Genomic DNA, 15,056 nt, shown 5'->3' on the forward strand with positions numbered 1-15,056 from the left:
ATCACACTGCGGCTGAAACGCCCTCAACACTGCTGAACTCAAGCATTTCTTTTACCTGTCTGACTGTCTTCACTCTCTGGAGGCAAAGGCACCGCTCTCAACTGAATGCAATTACACCTTGTGCCAGAATTTTTGGTGGTAGCAAAAATAGTCAGGTCTGTAGTAAAAGAGCAGATTTCATTGTGTTCCGTTGAGTAAAATCAGCTAATCTTCCATGGAGGACTTGGTGTTGGAAAATAGCCAGTCAGCCTCACCGGTGTCCATTTTGACGTCTTTTCTCGCACAACCACTTCCCTGCGATGGGTCTGTCCATTGCCACTTCAAATAAAAGCCTATGTCAGAAGTGGGATTCGAACCCACGCCTCCATTCGGAGACCAGAAATCCCTTGCCTGAGGAAGGCACGTCGCCTTGAGTCTGGCGCCTTAGACCGCTCGGCCATCCTGACTGGCAGAGCTAAAGTGAGACGAGCTGCTCGAAGCTTGTGTTTTTTGCGGAAAAGACTGAGGAGAAACATTTTCAGCAGTCCTTTCATTTTCAGTTGAAGCATTTGCTTTCAGGTCACGGAGTGACCAGTTTACCAGGCTGACACAAAAACGGCAAAACAGTTAGGCAAACGCACTTAAGCACGCCAGCTTGCGTGCATGTTTGAGGGGGCACCAGGATTTGAACCTGGGACCTCTTGATCTGCAGTCAAATGCTCTACCACTGAGCTATACCCCCTGCACAGCAAGGTGGACCAGACTGTTGCTTATTTTGTATCACACTGCGGCTGAAACGCCTTCAACACTGCTGAACTCAAGCATTTCTTTTACCTGTCTGACTGTCTTCACTCTCTGGAGTGGCAAAGGCAACGCTCTCAACTGAATGCAATTACACCTTGTGCCAGAATTTTGGGTGGTAGCAAAAATAGTCAGGTCTGTAGTAAAAGAGCAGATTTCATTTTGTTCCTTTGAGTAAAATCAGCTAATCTTCCATGGAGGACTTGGTGTTGGGGTCCAGTCAGCCTCACCGGTGTCCATTTTGACGTCTTTTCTCGCACAACCACTTCCCTGCGATGGGTCTGTCCATTGCCACTTCAAATAAAAGCCTATGTCAGAAGTGGGATTCGAACCCACGCCTCCATTCGGAGACCAGAAATCCCTTGCCTGAGGAAGGCACGTCGCCTTGAGTCTGGCACCTTAGACCGCTCGGCCATCCTGACTGGCAGAGCTAAAGTGAGACGAGCTGCTCGAAGCTTGTGTTTTTTGCGGAGGAGACTGAGGAGACACATTATCAGCAGTCCTTTCATTTTCAGTTGAAGCATTTGCTTTCAGGTCACGGAGTGACCAGTTTACCAGGCTGTCACAAAAACGGCGAAACAGTTAGGCAAACGCATTTGCGCACGCCAGCTTGCGTGCATGTTTGAGGGGGCACCAGGATTTGAACCTGGGACCTCTTGATCTGCAGTCAAATGCTCTACCACTGAGCTATACCCCCTGCACAGGGAGGTGGACCAGACTGTTGCTTATTTTGTATCACACTGCGGCTGAAACGCCCTCAACACTGCTGAACTCAAGCATTTCTTTTACCTGTCTGACTGTCTTCACTCTCTGGAGGCAAAGGCACCGCTCTCAACTGAATGCAATTACACCTTGTGCCAGAATTTTTGGTGGTAGCAAAAATAGTCAGGTCTGTAGTAAAAGAGCAGATTTCATTGTGTTCCGTTGAGTAAAATCAGCTAATCTTCCATGGAGGACTTGGTGTTGGAAAATAGCCAGTCAGCCTCACCGGTGTCCATTTTGACGTCTTTTCTCGCACAACCACTTCCCTGCGATGGGTCTGTCCATTGCCACTTCAAATAAAAGCCTATGTCAGAAGTGGGATTCGAACCCACGCCTCCATTCGGAGACCAGAAATCCCTTGCCTGAGGAAGGCACGTCGCCTTGAGTCTGGCGCCTTAGACCGCTCTGCCATCCTGACTGGCAGAGCTAAAGTGAGACGAGCTGCTCGAAGCTTGTGTTTTTTGCGGAGGAGACTGAGGAGACACATTATCAGCAGTCCTTTCATTTTCAGTTGAAGCATTTGCTTTCAGGTCACGGAGTGACCAGTTTACCAGGCTGTCACAAAAACTGCGAAACAGTTAGGCAAACGCATTTGCGCACGCCAGCTTGCGTGCATGTTTGAGGGGGCACCAGGATTTGAACCTGGGACCTCTTGATCTGCAGTCAAATGCTCTACCACTGAGCTATACCCCCTGCACAGCGAGGTGGACCAGACTGTTGCTTATTTTGTATCACACTGCGGCTGAAACGCCCTCAACACTGCTGAACTCAAGCATTTCTTTTACCTGTCTGACTGTCTTCACTCTCTGGAGTGGCAAAGGCACCGCTCTCAACTGAATGCAATTTAACCTTGTGCCAGAATTTTGGGTGGTAGCAAAAATAGTCAGGTGAGTAGTAAAAGAGCAGATTTCATTGTGTTCCGTTGAGTAAAATCAGCTAATCTTCCATGGAGGACTTGGTGTTGTGGTCCAGTCAGCCTCACCGGTGTCCATTTTGACGTCTTTTCTCGCACAACCACTTCCCTGCGATGGGTCTGTCCATTGCCACTTCAAATAAAAGCCTATGTCAGAAGTGGGATTCGAAGCCACGCCTCCATTCGGAGACCAGAAATCCCTTGCCTGAGGAAGGCACGTTGCCTTGAGTCTGGCGCCTTAGACCGCTCGGCCATCCTGACTGGCAAAGCTAAAGTGAGACGAGCTGCTCGAAGCTTGAGTTTTTTGCGGAGGAGACTGAGGAGACACATTTTCAGCAGTCCTTTCATTTTCAGTTGAAGCATTTGCTTTCAGGTCACGGAGTGACCAGTTTACCAGGCTGACACAAAAACGGCAAAACAGTTAGGCAAACGCACTTAAGCACGCCAGCTTGCGTGCATGTTTGAGGGGGCACCAGGATTTGAACCTGGGACCTCTTGATCTGCAGTCAAATGCTCTACCACTGAGCTATACCCCCTGCACAGCGAGGTGGACCAGACTGTTGCTTATTTTGTATCACACTGCGGCTGAAACGCCCTCAACACTGCTGAACTCAAGCATTTCTTTTACCTGTCTGACTGTCTTCACTCTCTGGAGTGGCAAAGGCACCGCTCTCAACTGAATGCAATTAAACCTTGTGCCAAAATTTTGGGTGGTAGCAAAAATAGTCAGGTCTGTAGTAAAAGAGCAGATTTCATTGTGTTCCGTTGAGTAAAATCAGCTAATCTTCCATGGAGGACTTGGTGTTGGAAAATAGCCAGTCAGCCTCACCGGTGTCCATTTTGACGTCTTTTCTCGCACAACCACTTCCCTGCGATGGGTCTGTCCATTGCCACTTCAAATAAAAGCCTATGTCAGAAGTGGGATTCGAACCCACGCCTCCATTCGGAGACCAGAAATCCCTTGCCTGAGGAAGGCACTTCGCCTTGAGTCTGGCGCCTTAGACCGCTCGGACACCCTGACTGGCAGAGCTAAAGTGAGACGAGCTGCTCGAAGCTTGTGTTTTTTGCGGAAAAGACTGAGGAGACACATTTTCAGCAGTCCTTTCATTTTCAGTTGAAGCATTTGCTTTCAGGTCACGGAGTGACCAGTTTACCAGGCTGACACAAAAACGGCAAAACAGTTAGGCAAACGCACTTAAGCACGCCAGCTTGCGTGCATGTTTGAGGGGGCACCAGGATTTGAACCTGGGACCTCTTGATCTGCAGTCAAATGCTCTACCACTGAGCTATACCCCCTGCACAGCGAGGTAGACCAGACTGTTGCTTATTTTGTATCACACTGCGGCTGAAACGCCCTCAACACTCTTGAACTCAAGCATTTCTTTTACCTGTCTGACTGTCTTCACTCTCTGGAGTGGCAAAGGCACCGCTCTCAACTGAATGCAATTTAACCTTGTGCCAGAATTTTGGGTGGTAGCAAAAATAGTCAGGTCAGTAGTAAAAGAGCAGATTTCATTGTGTTCCGTTGAGTAAAATCAGCTAATCTTCCATGGAGGACTTGGTGTTGGAAAATAGCCAGTCAGCCTCACCGGTGTCCATTTTGACGTCTTTTCTCGCACAACCACTTCCCTGCGATGGGTCTGTCCATTGCCACTTCAAATAAAAGCCTATGTCAGAAGTGGGATTCGAAGCCACGCCTCCATTCGGAGACCAGAAATCCCTTGCCTGAGGAAGGCACGTCGCCTTGAGTCTGGCGCCTTAGACCGCTCGGCCACCCTGACTGGCAGAGCTAAAGTGAGACGAGCTGCTCGAAGCTTGTGTTTTTTGCGGAGGAGACTGAGGAGACACATTTTCAGCAGTCCTTTCATTTTCAGTTGAAGCATTTGCTTTCAGGTCACGGAGTGACCAGTTTACCAGGCTGACACAAAAACGGCAAAACAGTTAGGCAAACGCATTTGCGCACGCCAGCTTGCGTGCATGTTTGAGGGGGCACCAGGATTTGAACCTGGGACCTCTTGATCTGCAGTCAAATGCTCTACCACTGAGCTATACCCCCTGCACAGCGAGGTGGACCAGACTGTTGCTTATTTTGTATCACACTGCGGCTGAAACGCCCTCAACACTGCTGAACTCAAGCATTTCTTTTACCTGTCTGACTGTCTTCACTCTCTGGAGTGGCAAAGGCACCGCTCTCAACTGAATGCAATTTAACCTTGTGCCAGAATTTTGGGTGGTAGCAAAAATAGTCAGGTGAGTAGTAAAAGAGCAGATTTCATTGTGTTCCGTTGAGTAAAATCAGCTAATCTTCCATGGAGGACTTGGTGTTGTGGTCCAGTCAGCCTCACCGGTGTCCATTTTGACGTCTTTTCTCGCACAACCACTTCCCTGCGATGGGTCTGTCCATTGCCACTTCAAATAAAAGCCTATGTCAGAAGTGGGATTCGAACCCACGACTCCATTCGGAGACCAGAAATCCCTTGCCTGAGGAAGGCACGTCGCCTTGAGTCTGGCGCCTTAGACCGCTCGGCCATCCTGACTGGCAAAGCTAAAGTGAGACGAGCTGCTCGAAGCTTGAGTTTTTTGCGGAGGAGACTGAGGAGACACATTTTCAGCAGTCCTTTCATTTTCAGTTGAAGCATTTGCTTTCAGGTCACGGAGTGACCAGTTTACCAGGCTGACACAAAAACGGCAAAACAGTTAGGCAAACGCACTTAAGCACGCCAGCTTGCGTGCATGTTTGAGGGGGCACCAGGATTTGAACCTGGGACCTCTTGATCTGCAGTCAAATGCTCTACCACTGAGCTATACCCCCTGCACAGCGAGGTGGACCAGACTGTTGCTTATTTTGTATCACACTGCGGCTGAAACGCCCTCAACACTGCTGAACTCAAGCATTTCTTTTACCTGTCTGACTGTCTTCACTCTCTGGAGTGGCAAAGGCACCGCTCTCAACTGAATGCAATTAAACCTTGTGCCAAAATTTTGGGTGGTAGCAAAAATAGTCAGGTCTGTAGTAAAAGAGCAGATTTCATTGTGTTCCGTTGAGTAAAATCAGCTAATCTTCCATGGAGGACTTGGTGTTGGAAAATAGCCAGTCAGCCTCACCGGTGTCCATTTTGACGTCTTTTCTCGCACAACCACTTCCCTGCGATGGTCTGTCCATTGCCACTTCAAATAAAAGCCTATGTCAGAAGTGGGATTCGAACCCACGCCTCCATTCGGAGACCAGAAATCCCTTGCCTGAGGAAGGCACTTCGCCTTGAGTCTGGCGCCTTAGACCGCTCGGACACCCTGACTGGCAGAGCTAAAGTGAGACGAGCTGCTCGAAGCTTGTGTTTTTTGCGGAAAAGACTGAGGAGACACATTTTCAGCAGTCCTTTCATTTTCAGTTGAAGCATTTGCTTTCAGGTCACGGAGTGACCAGTTTACCAGGCTGACACAAAAACGGCAAAACAGTTAGGCAAACGCACTTAAGCACGCCAGCTTGCGTGCATGTTTGAGGGGGCACCAGGATTTGAACCTGGGACCTCTTGATCTGCAGTCAAATGCTCTACCACTGAGCTATACCCCCTGCACAGCGAGGTGGACCAGACTGTTGCTTATTTTGTATCACACTGCGGCTGAAACGCCCTCAACACTCTTGAACTCAAGCATTTCTTTTACCTGTCTGACTGTCTTCACTCTCTGGAGTGGCAAAGGCACCGCTCTCAACTGAATGCAATTTAACCTTGTGCCAGAATTTTGGGTGGTAGCAAAAATAGTCAGGTCAGTAGTAAAAGAGCAGATTTCATTGTGTTCCGTTGAGTAAAATCAGCTAATCTTCCATGGAGGACTTGGTGTTGGAAAATAGCCAGTCAGCCTCACCGGTGTCCATTTTGACGTCTTTTCTCGCACAACCACTTCCCTGCGATGGGTCTGTCCATTGCCACTTCAAATAAAAGCCTATGTCAGAAGTGGGATTCGAACCCACGCCTCCATTCGGAGACCAGAAATCCCTTGCCTGAGGAAGGCACGTCGCCTTGAGTCTGGCGCCTTAGACCGCTCGGCCACCCTGACTGGCAGAGCTAAAGTGAGACGAGCTGCTCGAAGCTTGTGTTTTTTGCGGAGGAGACTGAGGAGACACATTTTCAGCAGTCCTTTCATTTTCAGTTGAAGCATTTGCTTTCAGGTCACGGAGTGACCAGTTTACCAGGCTGACACAAAAACGGCAAAACAGTTAGGCAAACGCACTTAAGCACGCCAGCTTGCGTGCATGTTTGAGGGGGCACCAGGATTTGAACCTGGGACCTCTTGATCTGCAGTCAAATGCTCTACCACTGAGCTATACCCCCTGCACAGCTAGGTGGACCAGACTGTTGCTTATTTTGTATCACACTGCGGCTGAAACGCCCTCAACACTGCTGAACTCAAGCATTTCTTTTACCTGTCTGACTGTCTTCACTCTCTGGAGTGGCAAAGGCACCGCTCTCAACTGAATGCAATTAAACCTTGTGCCAAAATTTTGGGTGGTAGCAAAAATAGTCAGGTCTGTAGTAAAAGAGCAGATTTCATTGTGTTCCGTTGAGTAAAATCAGCTAATCTTCCATGGAGGACTTGGTGTTGGAAAATAGCCAGTCAGCCTCACCGGTGTCCATTTTGACGTCTTTTCTCGCACAACCACTTCCCTGCGATGGGTCTGTCCATTGCCACTTCAAATAAAAGCCTATGTCAGAAGTGGGATTCTAACCCACGCCTCCATTCGGAGACCAGAAATCCCTTGCCTGAGGAAGGCACGTCGCCTTGAGTCTGGCGCCTTAGACCGCTCGGCCATCCTGACTGGAAGAGCTAAAATGAGACGAGCTGCTCGAAGCTTGTGTTTTTTGTGGAGGAGGCTGTGGAGACACATTTTCATCAGTCCTTTCATTTTCAGTTGAAGCATTTGCTTTCAGGTCTCGGAGTGTCTCGGCAAACGCAACTGCACACAGCTGCTGCAGAGGCCTGCTTCCAGCAATAGGGTATCGTCATGCCCACATCCTTTTCAGATGAGTTTTTTTTTTAATATTGGTCATTGTATAAAGACCGAAATCAACTCATTCAACGAAATCAACTTATTAATTTAAATAAGTTTTTCTTTGATGTGTTGATTGCTTCTTTACATGAGCTTAAAAATCGCTATTGTAGTGAAATAGGCCTACTCCAGCTTACTTACTTGAAGGAATTCCCAATCCGCCAGATAGCTTCGTTGACGAACGACAAACAAATAAATTAGCCTACCTCATGTGATTGACATTATAAAACATAGCCTAAACAGTGCTTTTAATGATCAAGAGGGATTTATTTATCACATACACAGTTACAGTAGGCTATATAATAACTACAGCGTCTTTAAGTTGCATGTAGGCTATACTCCATTGCCATTCACTGTATGGCTGTCAAACGAATAAATGTACTTCTCAAAAAGCAGCATGGCCATCATCACATGAAACGAGCACAACGAATCAGGGAAGGAAACATGGACTTGTACGTCATCTCTTTTCAGATGGTTCTGCAACACACTACTGACATAAAATATTGTATGAGAAAGCTCAAAGTAAGTATCTTTACACTAAGAACTATACCAACTAGATTTTTTTTATCTTAATATAAGATTATTACATTTGGTTAGATATCAGTTTTTGCAGTGCTGGGAAGTTATTTTATTGGATAGTTTTCATACTAGTTTGAGCTTTTGTGGACATTTAGATTCAAATTAAGTTGAAATCGATGTCTTTCTATGATGGCATTTTTATGCATTTTCAGAAAACTTGAGGTAAGTTTATTGTTATCTTAGAAATACATTTTGTCTTAAAATTAGTTTTTCCCACTGCCACTGGTTTTAAGATTTTGAGGATAGAGATTATTGGTAATGCATTCACCTTCAAATTTGTTGAACACTGTAAGTGTTTATTCAAGCTTTAACATGTTCTAGAACAAATTAGAGTATGTACAATCCTGGAACTCAGCAATTGATTAAACATAGTCTACTGTATATTAAACATGTCAATGATTTCCCCCTTCTCTACTGTTGAAACTATGTGCTACAGGCCATTGTCTTTAATTACATTTGGAAGGTGTTAAGCAGCTTAAACCCATTACTAAGATCAGAGAAGTCATCAATTACTCAATTGTTGATTTCCCAGTAGCTGTTGGGATTTTATTGTCATTAAACAAGTTTTAATGTATTTAATCAGTCAATCAAGAAATCTATCAGTCTGATGTACTTGAATATGTATATGATTATTTTAATCCCGTCAGAGATGCCGACAACACAGCTACAGCTCACACCTTTGAATGGCCTCCCTGAGATGGTATGGTGAAAGGTTGATATAAGTAGCTCATTTCAAGAGTAACCACCTCCAGAGAGACACCCTCCAACAGAGCAGATAACCAAACTACACTTGTGTAAGGTACTACTTTTAAATATTCTTTATACATAATATTTGTTATTATATTTTTATATTTATATTATAAATAATTTATAATATAATAATTTGTTCATATATGTTCTTGCTTTGTAATTGTACAAAAACCACAACATAATGTTTGCACATATATAGTGATAGTAATGGTGAGACAGTAATTACCCACATTCATTTTTGCAATTCACAGGGTTAGACAGCAGCCTACAGGCACTACAGACCATGGGCAATGGAATATCCAGCCTTCATCTGTCTCAGCCATTGGGGAAAAAAGGCAGCTTTCATTTATACAAAGAGGACAAAGCAAAGCTGGAGGACACCCTAGGCAGACCAGAAGCTGACCTGTGGAGAGTTACTTCATGCAAGGAAGGCCCAAATCGCTTTTTGTGAAGCAGGAGCTGCCGGAACCGCTATGTAAATCTAACTGCGGATAATGCCGATGATCACAAGATCTGGACCTCATGGGAAGCCTGCAACAATGCTTTTGTAGAAGAAAAGCACTTGTAAATACAACTCTGGACACTTTGGTGATTTGTTTTCTGTTTATGCTTAACACCACAGATCTTAGAGCGTAGCGCTCTAGAATCTTTGCTTTTTTTTTTTTTTTTTTACTTTGACCAGTCCTCAAGTAAAATGGATACTATTGCTTGTTTCTCAACAGATACAACACAGTGTTTTGCTTTGTTATTAGGCTATTTCTACATTTGCATTGCATTTTTGCATTTTTCATAATTTTGTTATTAATTAATAAAGATTGATTATTATTGATATAGACTATTTTATAGTGGGTTTAGATGGGTTCAGTCATCTATCAAAGTTTTGTCTATGCCAATCACGTCAGTTCAGAAGAGTTTAATTCTGGATTCCCTAATTGTATGTATAGCTTATATCATCTAGCTAATTTTGTATGACATGTCTGGCACTCGATCAACAAACCTCCATAAAAAATATTTAAGCAGTCTGTTAAGATTATGTAAAGTTGTCAGATAAATAAATTGCCATCTGCATTTGGTGGTGGCAGGCCCTGGGGTGGGCCATCAAAATAAATATGTCCAATAAACCTGTTATACGTGGCTTTCCTCAGTGGGTATCAGTATATCAATATCATCAACTGTTAACTTTTATTTTTTTCCCTACCATCTTCAAGCATTGCATTCCTTACTACTGATGAACTGGGAGAATGAATAACTCATATGATGAGTGAGTTATAATAACTATGACTACACATAGGTTCAAGGGCGGATTAAGGTGGTCATGGACCACATTTTCTGTGAGGCCCCCTCCCACAAAATGCAACATACAACTGAACCACCAGATACTCATACATCACTGCAATGTTGGTACAGCAACAGCTGAACACCAAACAAGCCTACTCACACCAGGCAGCATCCTAAAATGCAGCAATTGAACCACCAAATACTCAGACAAGACATCCATGCAGACAACTTCCTTACAGCAACAACCAACATCAAACAAAAGCCATATAGCCTACGATTTGCTACACCAGCAGACAGTTTAGGCTATAATAATCGACAACAAAGCAGTTAGGCCTATGAACTAGCCTCCTACCTTTAGAAGTCTTTCGTCAAATCCAATTCGTGCAGGATATCAATGGACACCAGAGACAGTTGTTTCAATCTGCGGCTCATTGGACCTTTATTTTAACGTCCCAGTTTTGAAAAAGAGCGCTTTTTATTGACAAAGTCGCGGTGCTCTGAATGTGATGCATGGACATTGCCGCTGTCGTTAGCATATGGCTAGTGTTCTCAGAGTTGTAACGTTATCTCCATCAACCGTGACACTACGTTTACACAGACTTTAATATTCCGACTATTGACTTTGTTCAGAATAACTCAATATTGCGATTATGGGGTTTATGAGCATTGTTAGAATCCCTTGCATGACAGTTCTCTGTTTTCCTCATGTGGTTTAGGCTACTCAAACACAAGGCGGCAGCAGCCCTTTTTTGCAGGAGCTGTTGGTCTCGCTGTTCTGTAGCTCTTAGAGCAGTGGTCCCCAAACTACGGCCCGGCCCGCCACTTAATTTTGGGTGGCCCCCCAAAACATGTCCGTGGTATATAGCATCTGGCCCGCATGGGAGTACGACATCGTCAAACTATAACCTCCGTAATTTCCCCCATTCATTCTCTATGGCGAGTCTTAACAGAACACATGTAATACTATTTTTGTCCACTGGTGGAAATGTAGACCTACCTGCAAACAATGTAAGAGGCCTATGCTGACTGCATCAGTGCTCAAAGTATTCTATAAGTTTATCAATTAATTGTTAATAACTAACTAACTTCTATTCAAGTCATATTTCTGGGACTTGCTGGGATATTTTTTTCTATATTTTATTCACTCGTTCAAATGTTCATACAAATTCACAAAGTTCTCATCAGGTGAGTGAAAGTGGTCATTTCAGATGTTTTTGCCAGCACTTCATAAAACTCTCATAGTTTGAGAACTTCAAATTATTTGTAGGATATTGCTTGTTCACAACTTGAGCTGTGTATGCAAAGACACAGAGTTCAGAGTTCACACATTTTGAATAAAATACACTTTTGGGACTCCCTGCTAATACTTTTGGGAATGCTATTTTTTATTAGAATTATTTCATTTGAGCTACATTTTACACTGATATGGCATGATTGCAATATAATCACAGCTAACAATGGTATTAAATTGCAGTAGCCTATGATTAAATGTAATGGAATATTCAATTAAGGTAGACTGCTGTTGTTCACAGCACTAAGCTATTTATGGTTACTAATATACTCTGAGTCTCTGGCCCTCTCTTAGAGCCAGGCATAGTGAGCTGGCCCTTGGAAGAAAAAGATTGGGGACCACTGTCTTAGAGCCTTTCGCTTTTGCGAAATTCCTTGAATTTCCCCTTGAGGATCAATAAAGTATCTATCTATCTATCTTTTGAGCCCCATTCTCATATCTTCTTTCCGACATTTGAACGAATTATTTATCTTTTATATGGCCAATGGGAAGGCTGGCACACGTGCCCCTAGGCTGCAGCCATATCTAGCCTAGATGCATTGATCCAGGCCTGCATAGAGGTACGATTGTTTTACTCACCTTAGTAGGCTATGCTTCCATTTCCCCTTTAGCTTGAGCAATAATTAGGCCACTGCAATGATGGATATTCTTTCCATGACTAACATGAATTAAGTGAGTTGTAAACCACACATATGTAGGCTACAACTAGCCTACTTTCTCCACACACTGATCAAAGCTCTTGTAAAATGGAGGCATACAAAGTTGATGTGAATGTCATGACATCATGAAATGTTTTTAACTGAATTCCGCTTAGAAAGAGAAACTATTATGGACCTATGAAGAGAGGTTTGAATTGTATGTCCATTTAATCATGTCTTGTAAAACACTATTGTTTAGCAAATGTACTGTATATATATTTTTGTAAAACATCACAAGCATTAATATATAAAAGTAGGCTACACACAGAGGGAAATCTATGAATTAATAGATTTATTTACATAACTTTACAACTTTACATAACTGCATGCTTTATATCTTAAACATCCTAAGATGTAAACACACTGTTTTGTTTAAAAAAGACATGTTCATATAAACTATGTTCTTATATACAGTGTTTAGTGTGACAACATCTTATCTTACAAAACAACACCAATATAAGTTAATATATTCAACTTTCAGAGAAGTGCACAATATCCCCTTTAAGATGGGCACTTAAGGTCCAAGTAAACTTTATGCAGCTGACCAGCTGAGCCGGGGGACAAAAGGGGGCATTTAGAGGGAAGTGTTAAGCCAGATAATGGTGAGATATTCACAGGCCATTCACACCAGTTGTTAGTGAAGAGAAAGGAGAGTAGACCGCAGGATTTGAGAGCTTGGATACTAATCCATCGCCTCCAACTGCAGGTTCATTGTTTGTGCGCATGCCCACATGTTTGTCAGCATTAAGAGTAGTACTCAACTCTATGTGATATAGCCTTTTCCAACTCACTCATATCTATCTGTATGAGAGAGTGATAAATGGGGTGTGCTGCAATTTAACTTCATTTGCCTCGCATGGCACAGCTTTCCCACTCTTCCAGCAATGCAGTGCGAAACCCAGCTCTAACGCCTCTAGCAGGGGGCTGGCAGTCTCCCCTCCGCCCCATGCCGTGTCCTCTGTGTCTTGCAGTGCCTGGGCCATTTCCTGGGGCTCCACTGTGGCCCCTGGCCTTGTCAGGCCCCCCACCCGGCGCATGTGTATCAGGCTGGGGCTTCCTTGTACTCTACCCACCGTCTGCTGCAGTGCTTGGAAGAAGAAGAGGAGGTCCAGCTTTGTTTCCTCAAAACCATCTCTAGACCTTGAGTGGTACCTGAAGCGGGAGGGGAAGAAAAGTCAGGGTAGATGATGAAAACACTTGCCATTTTATTGCTTTTCTTTCTTCAGAGGAACAATGGCAGTAATCAAAGTAGTCAGAACCAACATGGAGTTAAAATTTCATGATTTTTTTTTTAGTACAATATTGCACAGAGTGGATTTAGGACAAAGTTAAGAACGAGTTTTTAATCAGTTGAGAGGAATTAACACAAAACAACAAAAAACTATAGAAAAATACATCATTCATGATTTGAAAGGAGAAATCTCACCTGGTGGGTAGCTTGCGTTTGTCCAGATATAGTATTAATGGCTCCACTTTCAGATGCTGAGGATTTGAGAGGTGAAGGTGCATTTCAGCTCGAATGACAGCAACAGACAAAACATCCTGGCTGAGAATGAACTCTAAATCAGTACCTGTGGAAATGAAAGAAGTAATGGTAGTCAAAAAGGTTGAACACTTTTCATAAATAGTCAACCAAAAGGCAGGCAGTGTCATTCATTGTATTGCTTAGGCCTACAGAAAATCAGTAAAGGAACAGCGCAAATGAGAAAATGGCAAAAACAGCGACTGCCCAATTCTAAATAAGAGATGCTCCTACCATGATGCAGTCGGCCTTGAATTCCCTTCACACTTCCACAGTGGTATCCCATTTGACAGCATCGATATACCCGTCTAATGAAGCGGAAAAGCGGTTGCTCAGGAAAAACAGTCCGCAGCGCACTTCCCTCTAACATGGAATGTACCCTGATGCGATACAACTTTTCTTGGCTGTCCACTGGTCCGGTGGCCTCATTCCACGGTGCAGTCAAAACGGCGCATTGCTCCATGTCAGAGTCCACACTTCCACGACGAACTCGCCGATGCGAATTGATCCGCAAATCCGTATTTTCTCTGACAGATTTAAATCGCTGTACCAGAAGCACGCGGCTTTGCGCAGTTATTATTAAAACCATGACACACAGAAAGATTAAAACAATCCGTGCAAGATGTCCTGCGGCCATTGTTGTGGTAGTTCTTGTCGTTTAATTGTACAGTTGATGACCTATGGTTTAACTGTAATTTAATATTCCCCAGAACGTTTTATCCAACCGTCCAGCATGAATCCCTCCACGGCGCCAAGTGAAGTGTGTAAATGACTGGGGTTATACATTCATTCCCGTATCTCCGACAAAGGTTTTTACGTTTTGCGTCGACCGAAATTTGAGACCGGACTCCCAATTTCTCCTCCCCCTGTTTTGTTCGAACTTTTAAGTAGCCTACCCATTCACACTCCCCGTCGGTCCTTACGGTGCGTTCGCATAATGAGGCAACTAAAGCACGTAGGTTCCAAGCCTATTCTCATTCAGCAGTAAGTGTAATGACCCCCTAATTACGCTGGATCAGGACCATTACCAAGCGACTCATTAGCAAGAGAAATGACACCCATCGCGCGAGATAGTAAAACTTTCTTCAAGGCTCGTATTCAGTGGGTGACCTCTACCATCAGATGAGCAGGCAACCCGCCGAGAAATTTCAAATGAGCTCACCTCAACTGCAAAAGAAGATGAGTAGTAGGCCTAAGTACAAAAGAAGATACCCTTCTACATGTTTATGTAGAAAAGTGGTATTCAGACATAGAGGAGAAATCTCACTTTATCGGATTTAAATATAATCGAGAATGTGGTAGCCTACCTGAGATGAGGGACCGCGCAGACTGTCAGAATACAGGTGCGTAATTTGCACCCTCAACAGACTAGTACTAATTGCCACATGATCAGGAGGGACACAAATAATGATAATTAAATGTTACTGGTCAATTAG

General features: G+C 44.0%; 1 protein-coding gene and 4 non-coding genes across 5 annotated transcripts; all 5 read right to left on the reverse strand.

Annotated features, from left to right (window-relative positions):
• Window positions 1-335: 335 nt before the first annotated feature.
• trnal-caa lies at window positions 336-446 on the reverse strand. The gene is made up of 2 exons: window positions 409-446; window positions 336-381 (listed from the first exon to the last, which is right to left on the reverse strand). It is a non-coding gene; the product is annotated as a tRNA-Leu (tRNA).
• A 645-nt stretch (window positions 447-1,091) lies between these two features.
• On the reverse strand, window positions 1,092-1,202 carry trnal-caa. Its single transcript has 2 exons — window positions 1,165-1,202; window positions 1,092-1,137 (listed from the first exon to the last, which is right to left on the reverse strand). It is a non-coding gene; the product is annotated as a tRNA-Leu (tRNA).
• A 3,679-nt stretch (window positions 1,203-4,881) lies between these two features.
• On the reverse strand, window positions 4,882-4,992 carry trnal-caa. Its single transcript has 2 exons — window positions 4,955-4,992; window positions 4,882-4,927 (listed from the first exon to the last, which is right to left on the reverse strand). It is a non-coding gene; the product is annotated as a tRNA-Leu (tRNA).
• A 1,408-nt stretch (window positions 4,993-6,400) lies between these two features.
• trnal-caa lies at window positions 6,401-6,511 on the reverse strand. Its single transcript has 2 exons — window positions 6,474-6,511; window positions 6,401-6,446 (listed from the first exon to the last, which is right to left on the reverse strand). It is a non-coding gene; the product is annotated as a tRNA-Leu (tRNA).
• Window positions 6,512-12,373: 5,862 nt separating this feature from the next.
• si:ch211-170d8.2 (uncharacterized protein LOC571755 homolog) lies at window positions 12,374-14,886 on the reverse strand. Its single transcript, XM_042101261.1, has 3 exons — window positions 13,855-14,886; window positions 13,525-13,669; window positions 12,374-13,250 (listed from the first exon to the last, which is right to left on the reverse strand). Exons 1-3 carry the CDS (start codon window positions 14,255-14,257, stop codon window positions 12,896-12,898), a joined length of 903 nt encoding a protein of 300 aa, XP_041957195.1. The 5' UTR covers window positions 14,258-14,886; the 3' UTR covers window positions 12,374-12,895.
• Between the last annotated feature and the right edge of the window lie 170 nt (window positions 14,887-15,056).

This window comes from Alosa sapidissima, chromosome 8, assembly GCF_018492685.1.
Source record: "Alosa sapidissima isolate fAloSap1 chromosome 8, fAloSap1.pri, whole genome shotgun sequence".
NCBI classification, from domain to species: domain Eukaryota; kingdom Metazoa; phylum Chordata; class Actinopteri; order Clupeiformes; family Clupeidae; genus Alosa; species Alosa sapidissima.

What these genes read in the sequence shown, in the direction of transcription:
- si:ch211-170d8.2 (XM_042101261.1), bottom strand. Translation starts at nt 14,257, where the DNA reads ATGGCCGCAGGACATCTTGCACGGATTGTTTTAATCTTTCTGTGTGTC. An exon ending in TCAAGGCCGACTGCATCATG is followed by an intron (nt 13,670 to 13,854) that starts GTAGGAGCATCT and finishes TCATTTCCACAG; the next exon opens with GTACTGATTTAGAGTTCATT. An exon ending in AAACGCAAGCTACCCACCAG is followed by an intron (nt 13,251 to 13,524) that starts GTGAGATTTCTC and finishes CTCCCGCTTCAG; the next exon opens with GTACCACTCAAGGTCTAGAG.